The sequence below is a fragment of the Tachysurus vachellii genome, chromosome 7 (genome assembly GCF_030014155.1).
Source record: "Tachysurus vachellii isolate PV-2020 chromosome 7, HZAU_Pvac_v1, whole genome shotgun sequence".
Lineage (NCBI taxonomy): Eukaryota > Metazoa > Chordata > Actinopteri > Siluriformes > Bagridae > Tachysurus > Tachysurus vachellii.
Genome location: NC_083466.1, coordinates 21,858,855 through 21,871,609, shown reverse-complemented (window position 1 = coordinate 21,871,609; position 12,755 = coordinate 21,858,855). Strand labels below are relative to the sequence as shown.

The 12,755-nt window shown below is 37.7% G+C and overlaps 1 protein-coding gene across 1 annotated transcript; it reads left to right on the top strand.

Annotated features, from left to right (window-relative positions):
* Positions 1–2,498: 2,498 nt before the first annotated feature.
* Positions 2,499–10,065, top strand: si:dkey-185m8.2 (trichohyalin). The gene is made up of 3 exons (XM_060874952.1): positions 2,499–2,696; positions 3,511–4,275; positions 4,549–10,065. The coding sequence occupies exons 1-3, from the start codon at positions 2,660–2,662 to the stop codon at positions 9,915–9,917; spliced, it is 6,171 nt and encodes a 2,056-aa protein (XP_060730935.1). The 5' UTR covers positions 2,499–2,659; the 3' UTR covers positions 9,918–10,065.
* The last annotated feature ends 2,690 nt before the right edge of the window (positions 10,066–12,755 follow it).

Below are 12,755 nucleotides of genomic sequence, written 5' to 3'. Positions count from 1 at the left end.
TAATAATGTCTGAAACACAATTTGTTGATGTATGATAAGATTTATAACATTGTCAGAGATCACAGGAAACCATAAACAAAAAACCAAAATGCTTATTATTATATTATTTATTTAAATAATATGCAATATTATAACATAGTACAGAGTGTCTGTCATTTTTTTGTATGTCCTTCAAACAGTATGCATCATTCCTACAGGCAGCCAGCTGGGAATGCTCCACTTTATGCATAACACAGGGGAACAGACCTTCCTTGTGTCGAGCAGCTCTTATACTTAGGAAATACTGAGTCAGAAGCATGATCTCAGTAACATGCTAAGTAAATCAGACTACCTGCGGTTTTAAATAGAAGGCTTTTAAATATATGTAGTATCCAAAGCAGATTGAAGTACATTTCAGTTTGCCATGAAAAACGTCCTGAAACATAAGCAGGCATCATAAAAACTATAAACACTGTTCTCCTATTCTTCTATTAAATATGTGTAGAGATGTGCGAAAAACTATTGCTGCAGTTGATTTCTAAAAAACAGCCAAAAATTATGAAAAATCAGCTGTTGACCTTATTTTAGAATTTTGCCAATAATAAGTTATGCTATTTTATCATTTTACCAAAATGATGTTCTTTTGGCTACTGTATAATCTTGCCTTGACATATGCCTGCAAAGATCGTATGATTTAGGAAGTATGTTTAACAAATACAGCTGTAAAAACAGTCAAGGAACTGTGTAAATTTGTCACATAAGATATTTCATGCAATGATCATGGATGATTAATATATTCAATTTGAAATAATATACCAACTCCCAAATTGTCAAGTGGCTTTTTACTACAGGAATTAATGTGGATGTGGTTGATGTTGACAATTTAAATGATAACTCATCCCCCATGGTAAACATAGGATCATTTAAAAAATTACATTGTTTTTGCATGAATAGATTATTTCACATTTTCACATTCACATCATTTACATAGATTATCTCAAATTCCCACTCTTTATTTACATAAAAACACCACATGCAACGTAATTTAAACTTGATACAACACAAACAACACAAACAACACATAAACAGCTGGAAACCAAAACACAACATGCAACAATGACCAGCAAAGACAGATACGAACGGGTGGGTATAAATAGAGCAACACATTAAAGGTGGGGTTTCTGTTGTTTGATAAATGCTTCAGAAAACTGTGTTGGGCCACCAAACAAAACAAAAACAAACCTAACATGTAGCCAATAAGCAGAAAGGGGCGTGTCTTGTCAATATGAGAGAGTGTTCAGTGCACATGTGTGACATTAGCAGAAAGCGGTTTTAACATAAGACATAAAAACAAAGAAAGAAAGCGAAGAAAGGCTTACAATAAGGCAAGAAGCAGGACCCGTGTTAATATAGGATCAGATTTTCAGCGCTGGAGAGAACTGAACATCTTCCGCGTGAAACGGAGATTCCTTTCATGGTACAACACACAGTACTACAAAAACACATTTGTATTACCATAGTATTACTCATTGAGTTCATTTATTGATAAAAATATCCCCTCCGTCAGCTGCTCAAACAGGTTCCGCCATAATACTGGGTTATACTTGGGTTATACTTGTCTGGTGTATGTGTGTGGCAGAGCTATCAATACTGGGGTGGGACTCATTTGGGATAGGGGCGTGTTTGTTTTGGTGATTTCAAATGTCAACATTGGCTTTCTAACAACGGAGACCCCACCGAGAAACAGGTGACAACAGTTGGGAGAACACATGACCTTAAACAAGCTAAAACACACCTGTCCCTCTGGTGGTCTGGCAGGGAATTGTCCCAGTAATTTCTAACAATTATGTTGTAAAGGTAAAGGTAGACACTTTATCTTTGAGTAAAATTGGAATGTAATCTTTAAATGTGATTTTGTCCCTTAAAATTTTTTTTGGGATAATCAGATTTAAAATGCTTAAACTTTACTGATTTAGAATCACGCAACAGACAAACATATTTTAATTCATTACAGCGTTGTTTTCAGGACGGTTTACTAAACGGTCAGAAGGGCACTTATTCTCTGTAAGCACTTAGTTTATTTACTACAGTGAAACATGTGATTAATTGTACTGCACTAGAGGTTCACAGTTCTAGTCCTGGAGTACTGCTTGTCTTGCACATGTTGCACTCCTAAAAACCTGATTCATTTAATAAGCTAATTAACAGCTTAAGATGAAGTGAGTGTGTTAGAGCAGGGGAAACACTAAAATATGCACGACAGAGGGTATTACAGGAATAGGGTTGGGAACCTGTGTACATGCTAGTACACTATAACCTGTATGTACAATGTGTAACACAATAAAGTGTATAGAGTAAAGTGTGTACAATAAATTTTAAAAGAATCTGAAGTAGACACATAGCGTGTGAAGATGGCACTCTTTACTAAAGAACGTTTAACCACCAAGTTTTTATGATTTCCGCTCTGTCTGTGTCTGTATGCAACACCCGTATATGCTGTTTCCTGTGTTGTATTGCAAGTCAGAGAGAAACCACAGGTTAATCACGTGACATTCTCTTGTTCACTTGTCGAAAGTGAATGGTCTGTTATAAGAAGATTACATTAAAACAATGGTGAGAATAAAGCAATAAGTGGATCCAAATCAAAGAAAAGACAACTGAGGCTGGACGATAAAGCAGAATGATGGAGGCAGAGAGCTCCCACCCCTTCAGTGCTGGTAAGCTGTATAAATAGTGCCATAGTTTCCTGTAAAATAGATTTCTGGGCTTTTATGACATCACACAGGATATGAAAAGATATACGGTATTAAAGTATATAAAATTAGTATATGCACCTAAAGAAATTGCTTGGGGAAAAATTGTTGTGTCACAGTTGCACGCAGAGAAGGATTTTCTAATATGAATACAAGCAAACTTCTGTCCTTTATGAAGCATTTTATACAAGGAAGTAAGCACTACAGCCACTTGATGGGTGGGCTATTTGTTTCTGCTGCTAGCATGAATTAGTCTGGAAGTCTGGAAGCAAATTGCCTACTCAGAAATTCTTTTGTGTGTGTGTTTATGTGTGTGTGTGTGTGTGTGTGTGTGTGTGTGTGTGTGTGTGTGTGTGTGTGTGTGTGTGTGTGTGTGTGTGTGCGTGTTTGTGTTTTTTAGTATTCATTACAACACTAGCATTCTCTTTTGTATTTCATTCTGAGAAATTCCACATCCTGTGGTTTGCTCATATACTGGAGATCTTACTCACAGCTCCACAAGCACTATAGCACTGATGCTGGAGTGTTTGTTGTAAAGCTTCCCTAATGAGTGAAGGATTAATTTCCATCATGTACAGCATGCTTCACATTGTACTGATGTATGTTTATACAACATTTACAGAAAATCTTGACTTCTGCTATTTAATTAAAAAGATACATACATACATACATACATACATACATACATACATACATACATACATACTGTACATACATACAATTACATAGTAACTGCTAGTTTAAAGACATTTATTTAATTTTTCGTTATCTCTTGCAGAAGCCAAACAGCAGGCTGCAGAAAAGACAGCAGAGGGCCGTAATAATGATAACCCACCTCTTCCAGAGCTGCGTATGGTGCTACTAGGCCGCAAAGGAACTGGGAAAAGTTCTTCAGGAAACACCATTCTTGGAATGGCTGGAGGATTTGAGAGTGGAAAGCCGACAGAGGAGTGTGTAAAAAGACGAGCTGACATAGCAAGCTATCGTGTTACAGTTGTGGATACTCCGGGGTGGGAATGGTACTATTCTAACAATGGCACTCCGGGCTGGGTGACAAGAGAAACAATGAGAAGTGTGACAATCTGTCCACCTGGACCCCATGCTTTGCTTCTGGTGATACGGTCCTCTGCCTCGGTCACAGAGGACTACTATAGGCAGGTTGAAGAACACATGGAACTTTTGGGCAAGACAGCGTGGACTCACACTATGCTGCTATTCACACGTGGGGAGGAACTAGGCTCCATTCCCATTGAACAAAGAATACAAAATGCTGGAAAATCTCTTCAGAAGCTCCTTGAGAGGTGTGGAAACAGGTTCCATGTGTTTGAAAACAAACGCTGTGGCAAAGATGGTGCTCAGGTGAAAGAACTGATAAGGAAAACAGAAAAGATGGTAAAGGAAAGAGGAGGAAGACATTATGAATGTGACCCTTTACTACTAGGGATTGAGTTGGAGGGGAAACGGAGAGCAAGAGAAAGAAGAAAGAAACAAAGAATAATGGAGACTCAAGCACAAAGAGGGATCATAAAAGCTGTGCTGACAAGTAAGGCAATCTGATATTCTCTAAGTACATAATGTATATAATGTGTAGTGTTATTGTAAGTATGTCTAATAGTACACTGTGTGTACTATGTATGAGCATTTTGCACATTTTCACATTTGCACATTTTCACCTGTATGTAAATTGTCTCTGCAGAAAATTGTCTTCTGGATCGCACTCCCAAGAATTTCACTCACCAAGGCATATGAGCTATGGTGATGTGACAGTAAAAGTGACTTGACTTGATTTATTTATATGATTTCTTGTCTCACACAGCTGATATTTCACTGCCTGAGGACCTCGATGAAGCGAGTTTGTTCTCCAGGGGATCTCGGCGTCTCCCAGATCTTCGACTCATCCTCCTTGGAGAAAGAGAGACTGGAAAAAGCTCTGCTGGGAATACCATCCTCAGGGGGTCTACATTTTTCCTAACAGGCCAGGCCACAGAGGAATGTTCAAGGCAGCAAGCAGAAATCTCTGGAAGACTGGTAACAGTAGTGGATGTTCCTGGATGGGAGGGTGGTCCTGAAGGAATCACAACAGAAAGAATAAAGCGTGAGATCTGTGCTAGTGTGACACTGTGTCCTCCTGGTCCCCATGCCCTTCTGTTGACGCTGAGGGTGGATGCCTTAGTCAGAGCTACAGCAGTAAAAGAGCACTTGGAGTTACTCGGGGAAGGAGTATGGAGATATACCATACTGCTATTCACAAGAGGTGATCAGCTGAGAGAGGGTGTTACTATTGAACAACACATCCAAGGAGGAGGGAGAGATCTTCATTGGCTGATTGAGAAGTGTGGACAAAGATATCATGTCATCAGCAGCATTGTCTTGGAAGGTGACAGCTCCAAAGCTCAGGTAACTGCACTTTTAGAAAAGATTGAGAAAATGGTTTCACGTAATCGATGTGAGGCTTTCTCACCAGTTGTGCAGGAGATTCAGGAGCTCGGCAAGCAAAAGAACGAAAGGGTCAATGTAAAGCTGAAAGAAGTTAACGAAAAGCTTCAGCGTCAAGAGCTGGAGCTCAAGCGAATGAGAGAGAGGGAGATGAAAAGCATCAGGCGGATTTTTGACTGGAGGAAAGATAAAGTCAAATCACCAGAAAAAAAAAACAGAGAAAGGGAAGAGGGAATGGAAAGAACTGATGATGACAGAAAGAGCATCATGAGTGAGCTGGAAGAGAGGATGGTTTGGTTAACAGAGGACAGGGAAAGAGAGATTCAGGAGCTAAGCCTGGAAAACAGCAGACTAATTGCAGCTCTCAATCAGGGGTTTAGAGAGAGGAAAGAAATTATAATGAAATTAGAAGAAACAGAAAAAGAGAATGAAGAATTAAAAGAAAAAGTGGATGAGCTGCAAGTTAATGTCATTGAGCTTAAACGTGTCAGCATTTTAAAAGAGCAAGAAAGAAAACATAGAGAAGAAGAGCTCATAAAAAACCATGAGGATACAGAAAATGGGCTGAAAGGGCAATTGGATCACAAAAAGAAGGATGAAGAGGAGATAAGAAGAACAAATAAGGAGATGCAGAAGATGATGGCAGATTTAAAACAAAAATATGAAGATGTTTTAAATGAAAATCAAGAGCAGGAGAGACGGCTAATAGAGAAAAATGAACTTGAGAAAATTCTTGAAGAGAAAGAGAAAGAGATGGAAGTAATTAAACTGAAAACTGAAAATAAAGTAAGAGAGCAAGAGGAAAGATTGAGAGAAATGAATGAAAAGAGGGAAACAGAGAATACTAAACTTATTGAAATGATAGAGCTGATGACAAAAGAAATGGAAGAGCTGCAAGTTGCTTATAGAGAAGAAGTGAAAGCTTCTAAAGCTGTGAGACAAATACATGAAAATGCTGTATTTAATTTATCTAAACTTGCAGAGAAACTTGAGGGAAAAGATGCAGAAGTTGAACAGGAGATGGCTAAAAATGTTGAAATCCAAAATAAACTGATAGAGAAGGATGCAGAAATCAGTGACTTGGTTAAAAAACTCATAGACAAAGAGCAGGAGATTGAAACACTGAAACAAACTATTGATGCTGAACATAGAACCATGGAAAATGTGCAAAATGATAGTAAAGCAAAAATGGCTGAATACACTTCCAGGATAAAATATTGGGAGAATGAGTACAAAGAGATGGAGGAGTTCTTAAAAAGAGAAAATGTGTTTATAAAAGAGGAACTAGAGGTAATGAAGAATCTAAATGAGGAGAACGCTAGAAAAAAAGATGACGACACAAGGAAGATCTTAGAGGTGAAGGAGAACACTATTAACCATCTGAGACAACAGAATGAAGAGAATGGTGCCCACACAGAAGAATTAAAAAAGCAGCTAAATGAAGTCCAGGTAAAGGTGAAGAATCTAAAAAGTCAGAATGCAGCACTCATTCAGGAGTTAGATGAAATTCACATAAAATGTGAGGACTATAAAAGGAACCTGGAGTCCCAGATAATAAAAAATGAGAGCAGAGAGAAAGATATTAAAGAAATACTCAACCAATCTGAAGAAATGGGAAAAATCAAAGATGCACTGAACCAAGAGATCATTGAAAAGATGGAACATGAGATTTGTTTGTTGAAACAGAAAAATCAAACACAACAAATGGAACTGGAGGTTATGAGTGAAATGAAAAAAGAGCTGGAGAAGAACACTGAAGAGATGAAAAAATACTATGAGGAGAGACTTTCGGAAAGGATTGCGGAAATGGACATTAAAGATGCAGAGTGGGAAAAAAGACTTCACAACAGAGAGCTGGAGCTTTGCAAAAGAGAGCAAATCTTAGGTAAAAATATGCAAGAGTTTGAAAGAGGAAAAAAAGAACTAACAGATGAAAAACAGCAGCTGGATATAAGAGAACATGAAGTTAGTGAAAAGGAAAACAAACTGAAATGCCAGTGCCAAAACAACCAGATACTCCAAGAAAACTTAGAGAGAAGAGAAAAGGAGCTGACAGAAAGAAAAATGGAACTTGAAAGCAAGCACAAAGAACTGAGGGATTTATCTGAAAAGCAGGAAGTGGAAAGAAAAAATATCAAGAAACAACTGGAAGAGAAAGAACTTTTCTTGAAAAAAATGGAAGAGGAACTTGTAGTAAAACAAACTGATCAAGAACAAGAATTGAAATGCCACAGAGAGAATTTAGACATCCAAGATAAGGAATTCACCATAAGAGAGCAACAGTTAATTGAATCAGAGCAGTTATATGACTTCAAGATGGAGAAACTGGCAAAATGCATGCAGGAACTGGAGCACAACAAGCAGGATTTCGAAACATGGCAAGCAGAACTAACTATAAAGGAAAATAGTCTGATGCAAAGATCAACTGAATTTCAGAAAAAAGAAGAGGAACTTTTACAGAGAGAAAATGAACTTCAAATTAAAACCCAAGACCTGTTAGAAACAAATAAAGAGATTGAAGCACGTGAACAGGAGTTTTTGAAAAAGCAAGAAATACTGGCAGCTGCAACTGATCAAATGAAAAATGAATCAGAGACCATCAAAGATTCATTACGAATAAGGGAGCAAGAACTGAAGAATTTGGAGGATTTGCTTTATAAAAAAGAGCAAGAATTTAAAGATAGAGTAAAAGACTTGGATATGAAGGAAAAACAAATTGCGAAAAAATATGCAGAGTACAAGGCTGCAGAGAAAACACTGGAAAGTAAGCAAAAAGCACAAAGAGATTTTTCTGAAAAACAGGAAAACGAACATGAGAACATTAGACAACACCTTGAAGAGAACAAAAAAGAACTGATAAAAATGCAAGATGAACTTTTGGTAAAACAAAGTAATCTTCAAAAAGAAAAGAAAGACTTTGAGAATCTCAGAGAGAATCTTGACAACAGGGAAAAGGAAATTAAGAAAATAGAGCAAGAGCTCCTGAATTCAGAAAAGTTGTGTGAAGTCAAGGCACAGGATCTGGAGAAAAGCAAACAAAATAATGAGAAATGGCAAACTGAATTGACTAATAATGAATATGATTTGGTTCAGCAGTTAAATGAGCTTTATAAAAAAGAACAGGAGCTTACACAAAGAGAAAATAACCTTCAACTAAAAAGTCAAGAGCTACTAGGCACAAATGAGGAGGTTAAACCAGCTCAGCAACAGCTTTTAAACAACCAACAAAACCAGATGACTGAAAAATGGGAAAGCCAATTAGAAGATTTCAGAGAGACCTTAGCAAAAAGGGAGCAAGAACTGAATAAGAAAGAGGATGAGTTTCAGAAACGAGAGGAAAATATTAGGAGTTCAGAAATATATTTGGAAAAGCGAGAGATAATTGTACAGAAAAGGGAAAAAGAGGTACAAATGAGCAAAGAGCAAAATGACACCATGATAAATGATCTTAAGACAAAGCAAGAAAAACTTGAAGAAATGAATCATTCTTTAGAAACCAAACAGCTTAAATTATGTGACCTGGAGAAAGAAATTAACATCAGAGAGAACAGCATCACAAACAAAGAACAAGACCTGAGTAAGCGATATAAAGAATTGGATATAAAGAAGCACAACATAGAAAAACGTGAACTACATCTAAGGTCGAGAGATCAAGCATTCAAGAAAACAGAACAAGAGTTGAATGAACTCAATGTAACACTTGAATCCAAGAAGAAATATCTGGAAAATCATACAGCAGAATTAGAGAGCCAGAAAAGTGAGATAAACATTGAGAAACAAATGTTGCAGATGAAGTCCTTGCAATTGGAAAAGTGGGGGAAATATCTGTATAACAAGGAGCTTAAAATGATCAAAATTAATCCCAGTCTTGATTTTAAACCATGGTCACATAAATGTGAAACAATGTGCCAAGAGGTTGGAATCAATAGTAGAACCTATGATGGAGAAAATGGAAATTACAGTGCAGCAGAGGATGACCACAGTGTGGAAATGGATTCATCATCTGAAATCACATACAGTGAGAAAGAGGAATTAGCATGCTCAGTTAAAAGCAGTGGACCAGAGGATAAGATGGAACCACAAAGGAATGGAGCAAACAGACAGGCAACAGGCACAATTAATAAGGAGGTTGAAACTGAGGAATTCTTTGAACCAGCCAGTTCTGATGGCCAGGAGGCTCAAGGTTTATTCTACCCACTTACTGAACTCAAGTTGATGCTCATAGGAGAAGCTTGGTCATCACGCCAGTCAGCTACACACACCATACTGGGGCAAGATGTCAAGGTTGGCAACCTATGGAGAGGAAACATATCTGGAAAACCCTTACTAGTTGTGGAGCCCCATGGGATAAAATGGAGATGTTCCAGAGAAATAAATATGAATTTTCAAAAGGATCTCATGCACAGTGTTTCTCTGTGCACACCTGGACCTCATGCCTTCATTCTACTTCTGCCTGCTTATTTAACCTTCACAAGTCAGTACAGGAAAGCAGTGGAGTGCACAATGGCCACACTGGGGGAGGCTGCATGGAGGCATACTCTTGTTCTGTTTACATGGGCAGAGGCTCTTGGAGAAAGTGGACAACAACACATAAAGAGGAATGGAGACTTGGAATGGCTCATTCAAAAATGTGGAGGTAGATATCATGTGCTGGATAACAGACATAGGGAAGCTCATGTAGTAGAACTTTTGGACATGATTTATGAGCTGGTTGCAGCAAACCATGGACATTATTACCAAGCACGGTGACTTAAATTATTGTCACCACAATGACACCAAATTAAATATATTCCGGGTTGAAAAAACATTTGTAAAGATATTAGCAGCCAAATAAGGTGTAAAATCAGGATCTGTGTTTTCATGTATTTTGTATTTGTTAATAAATAAATGAGTACTGTGTGGTTGTAAGTAATACTTTTATATATCTTGTATAATTCCTAATCCTAATAATGCCAAGAAACCAATAAAGTGATTTATACTATATATGGTTTAGTGCTGACAGAGTTAACCCTTACTGCAGTTTCTAGATTTTGCTTCAAATGTCTTCAAATTTCAGTCTGATCTATATTCTGATGGACATTATTATTTCTCAGATTGCAATATATATTTCAGCACAATCAGAACATGTCAGACAACAAAAACATAATGTCAGTTGTATGGACACAGAAGCTGAAAGGGTTAACATTCTGGCATCATAGAGCCACTGCGACATCTGCTGGCTCCTCTGCAATTTTAATTCTACATAATTGTAAAATTCTACTATGATACAAATAAGAGCACTGTTGAAGCTTCAAAGTAAAACAAAATCCTATTCATTCATTTAGTCATTCACTCAAATTCAGAATAAAGTTCAAAGTACTGACCACATGCTATTTGGATTAAACTATTGCTGTACAATCTATGAATGTCCAATTGCAAACAAAACTGTAACTGCATAGAAACTGTGAATGTGATCAGTGCAATTCTACTTTCAGCAGTACATTTTCATGTGTTAAAATAAGTTTCATGTTTCAGTACTGTGATAGCTTTTTTCGTGCACTTCCAGTTTTGTCTCAACAGTTTGGGGAAGAACCACATAAGTGTGTCATGCGAGGCAGGCTCTACGCAGGGGCAAGAGGGGGACACTACACACAATACGGTATTAGATTTCCCTCGTGTCTCTGTCCCTCCGCTGTGTGTATTCATTCACAGGCTGCAGCGCGCGCACGCACGCACACACACGCACACACACACACACTCTCCTCCCCTGAGCCCTCGGTAAACATCCAATGACCGTCCGTATGCAAGTGAGTCAAGACGTAGCCTAACGTAGTGTCGTGTCGGATTTCAGCACGGTCACGGAGTGGAAAGGCTTGGAAGAAGCTGCAGCGTTTTTTCAGTTACAACAAGCACAGCGATGAGTCCACGTGCGCTGAATTTGTCAGACTGAAGACAAATTACCGTTGTCTGACAGACCCATACGTAAAACCCCGCCCCACACTGTAGTTCTAAGCACAGGGTAAAAAACAGTGCTCGAACATGATGTGTACACATGATGCCCCCTTCACATTTCTGACTGCACCCCCCATATGTGCCTGTCTAGAACCGGCCCTGGTGTCATGGTCAGCTGTCTGCATTGTACTGGACATGTAGCTTACACTGTATATGCATTTTGTACAGTAGATAATTAATTACTGACTACAGTCTGTTTATTGTTATCCATAGTAGTCCATAGTACTTCAAAATAAACCAAAATTAAGAAGCGCCACTTATAAGGTATTATTTTAGTGATAGATCATGCCAAAGCAATATTCATTATAACTAATACCTTATTTGTTGCTTCTGTTAAAGATAGCTTTAGATATACATTGAGAAAACTTGTAAGTTGAGCAGTGGTAATACATTTCATGCAGGGGCCCAGTTTTCTACATTTAGATGTACTTACTTAATATCATTTGAAATTAAATGTGTATTGTTATGGATGGATTTTTTGAATTGTGTTCTCAGATCACAAATTGACTGGTGGCATAAGTAAACAGATGATAAATATAAGAATTAAACCTATTTAAATTATTTTGTTTGTAAATGCAAAAAACAGGGGCACCACTAGCAATTTTTTCGCCCTATGAAAGAAAATGAGACTGGGCCCCCTACCACACTTATTTCGCATCAAACATACAAGCCTCTGGGGCCCCAAAAGTGCGCGGGCCCTTAGAATCGTCCTAACTTTTCCCCCCTTAGTGGTGCCCCTGCATAAAAGCCAGTGGCAGAGAAGCAATTGTACATCTATTGTGAACTCAATGGTCTAACAGATTTGGCTTAACTAGTTGATTAAATTCTAATTAAATTCTTTATTTGAGGAAGTTAAATAAGATCAGGTTAGCCATAGACACAGTCTATTAAATATTATTCACAGAGCTAACCACCTGTGTAAGACATTAAAAGGAGAAAAAACATGTTTTTTATACAATTCCTTCAAACACAGCCTTAAGTGGCAACATAAATATAAATGGACTTGCCATTAGCCCTGGTAAAGTGGTCTCTTGTTGGGTTTCCACTGTTCTACTGACGAGTAAATTATTATTTTTAATGTTTCATTTGAAAGAGTCCCATTCAGTCTGGGAAGCAGAGTTTGGAAATAGAAATCTCTGTCAATGGCCACACAGACAAGCATGACGCTCACATGTAATCAGCAGTAATTGAAGCCTGTGGCTGTCTCTTGTGTGACAGATATCTGTTTACCATATTTTTACACCAGCCAGGCTGTCAAATCAAACAGCCTGACCATGTGAAAGTGCTCATCCATAGCATTTACTTTTCACGGTGATGTTGATACCTCTCAGCAGGGAGACTATTTGGATGTTTGTAAAGAAAGAAAAGTAGCACTTACCATTCATGCAGTAAAATACATAGTTTATATTTGGCTTTCAAAGAGCACATTGTTAGATTTAAGGCAAATGCATCACTTAGGTGAATGTAACATGCAATTAAATAGCAAATTTGCTTTAAATGCACGAGTGCATTAGCTTAGTCCATTAAATTGTCCATTAAGCTAACTATTATTTTAATTTAGTATCTGTTCATTTATTCTAAATTAGAACCTTGTGG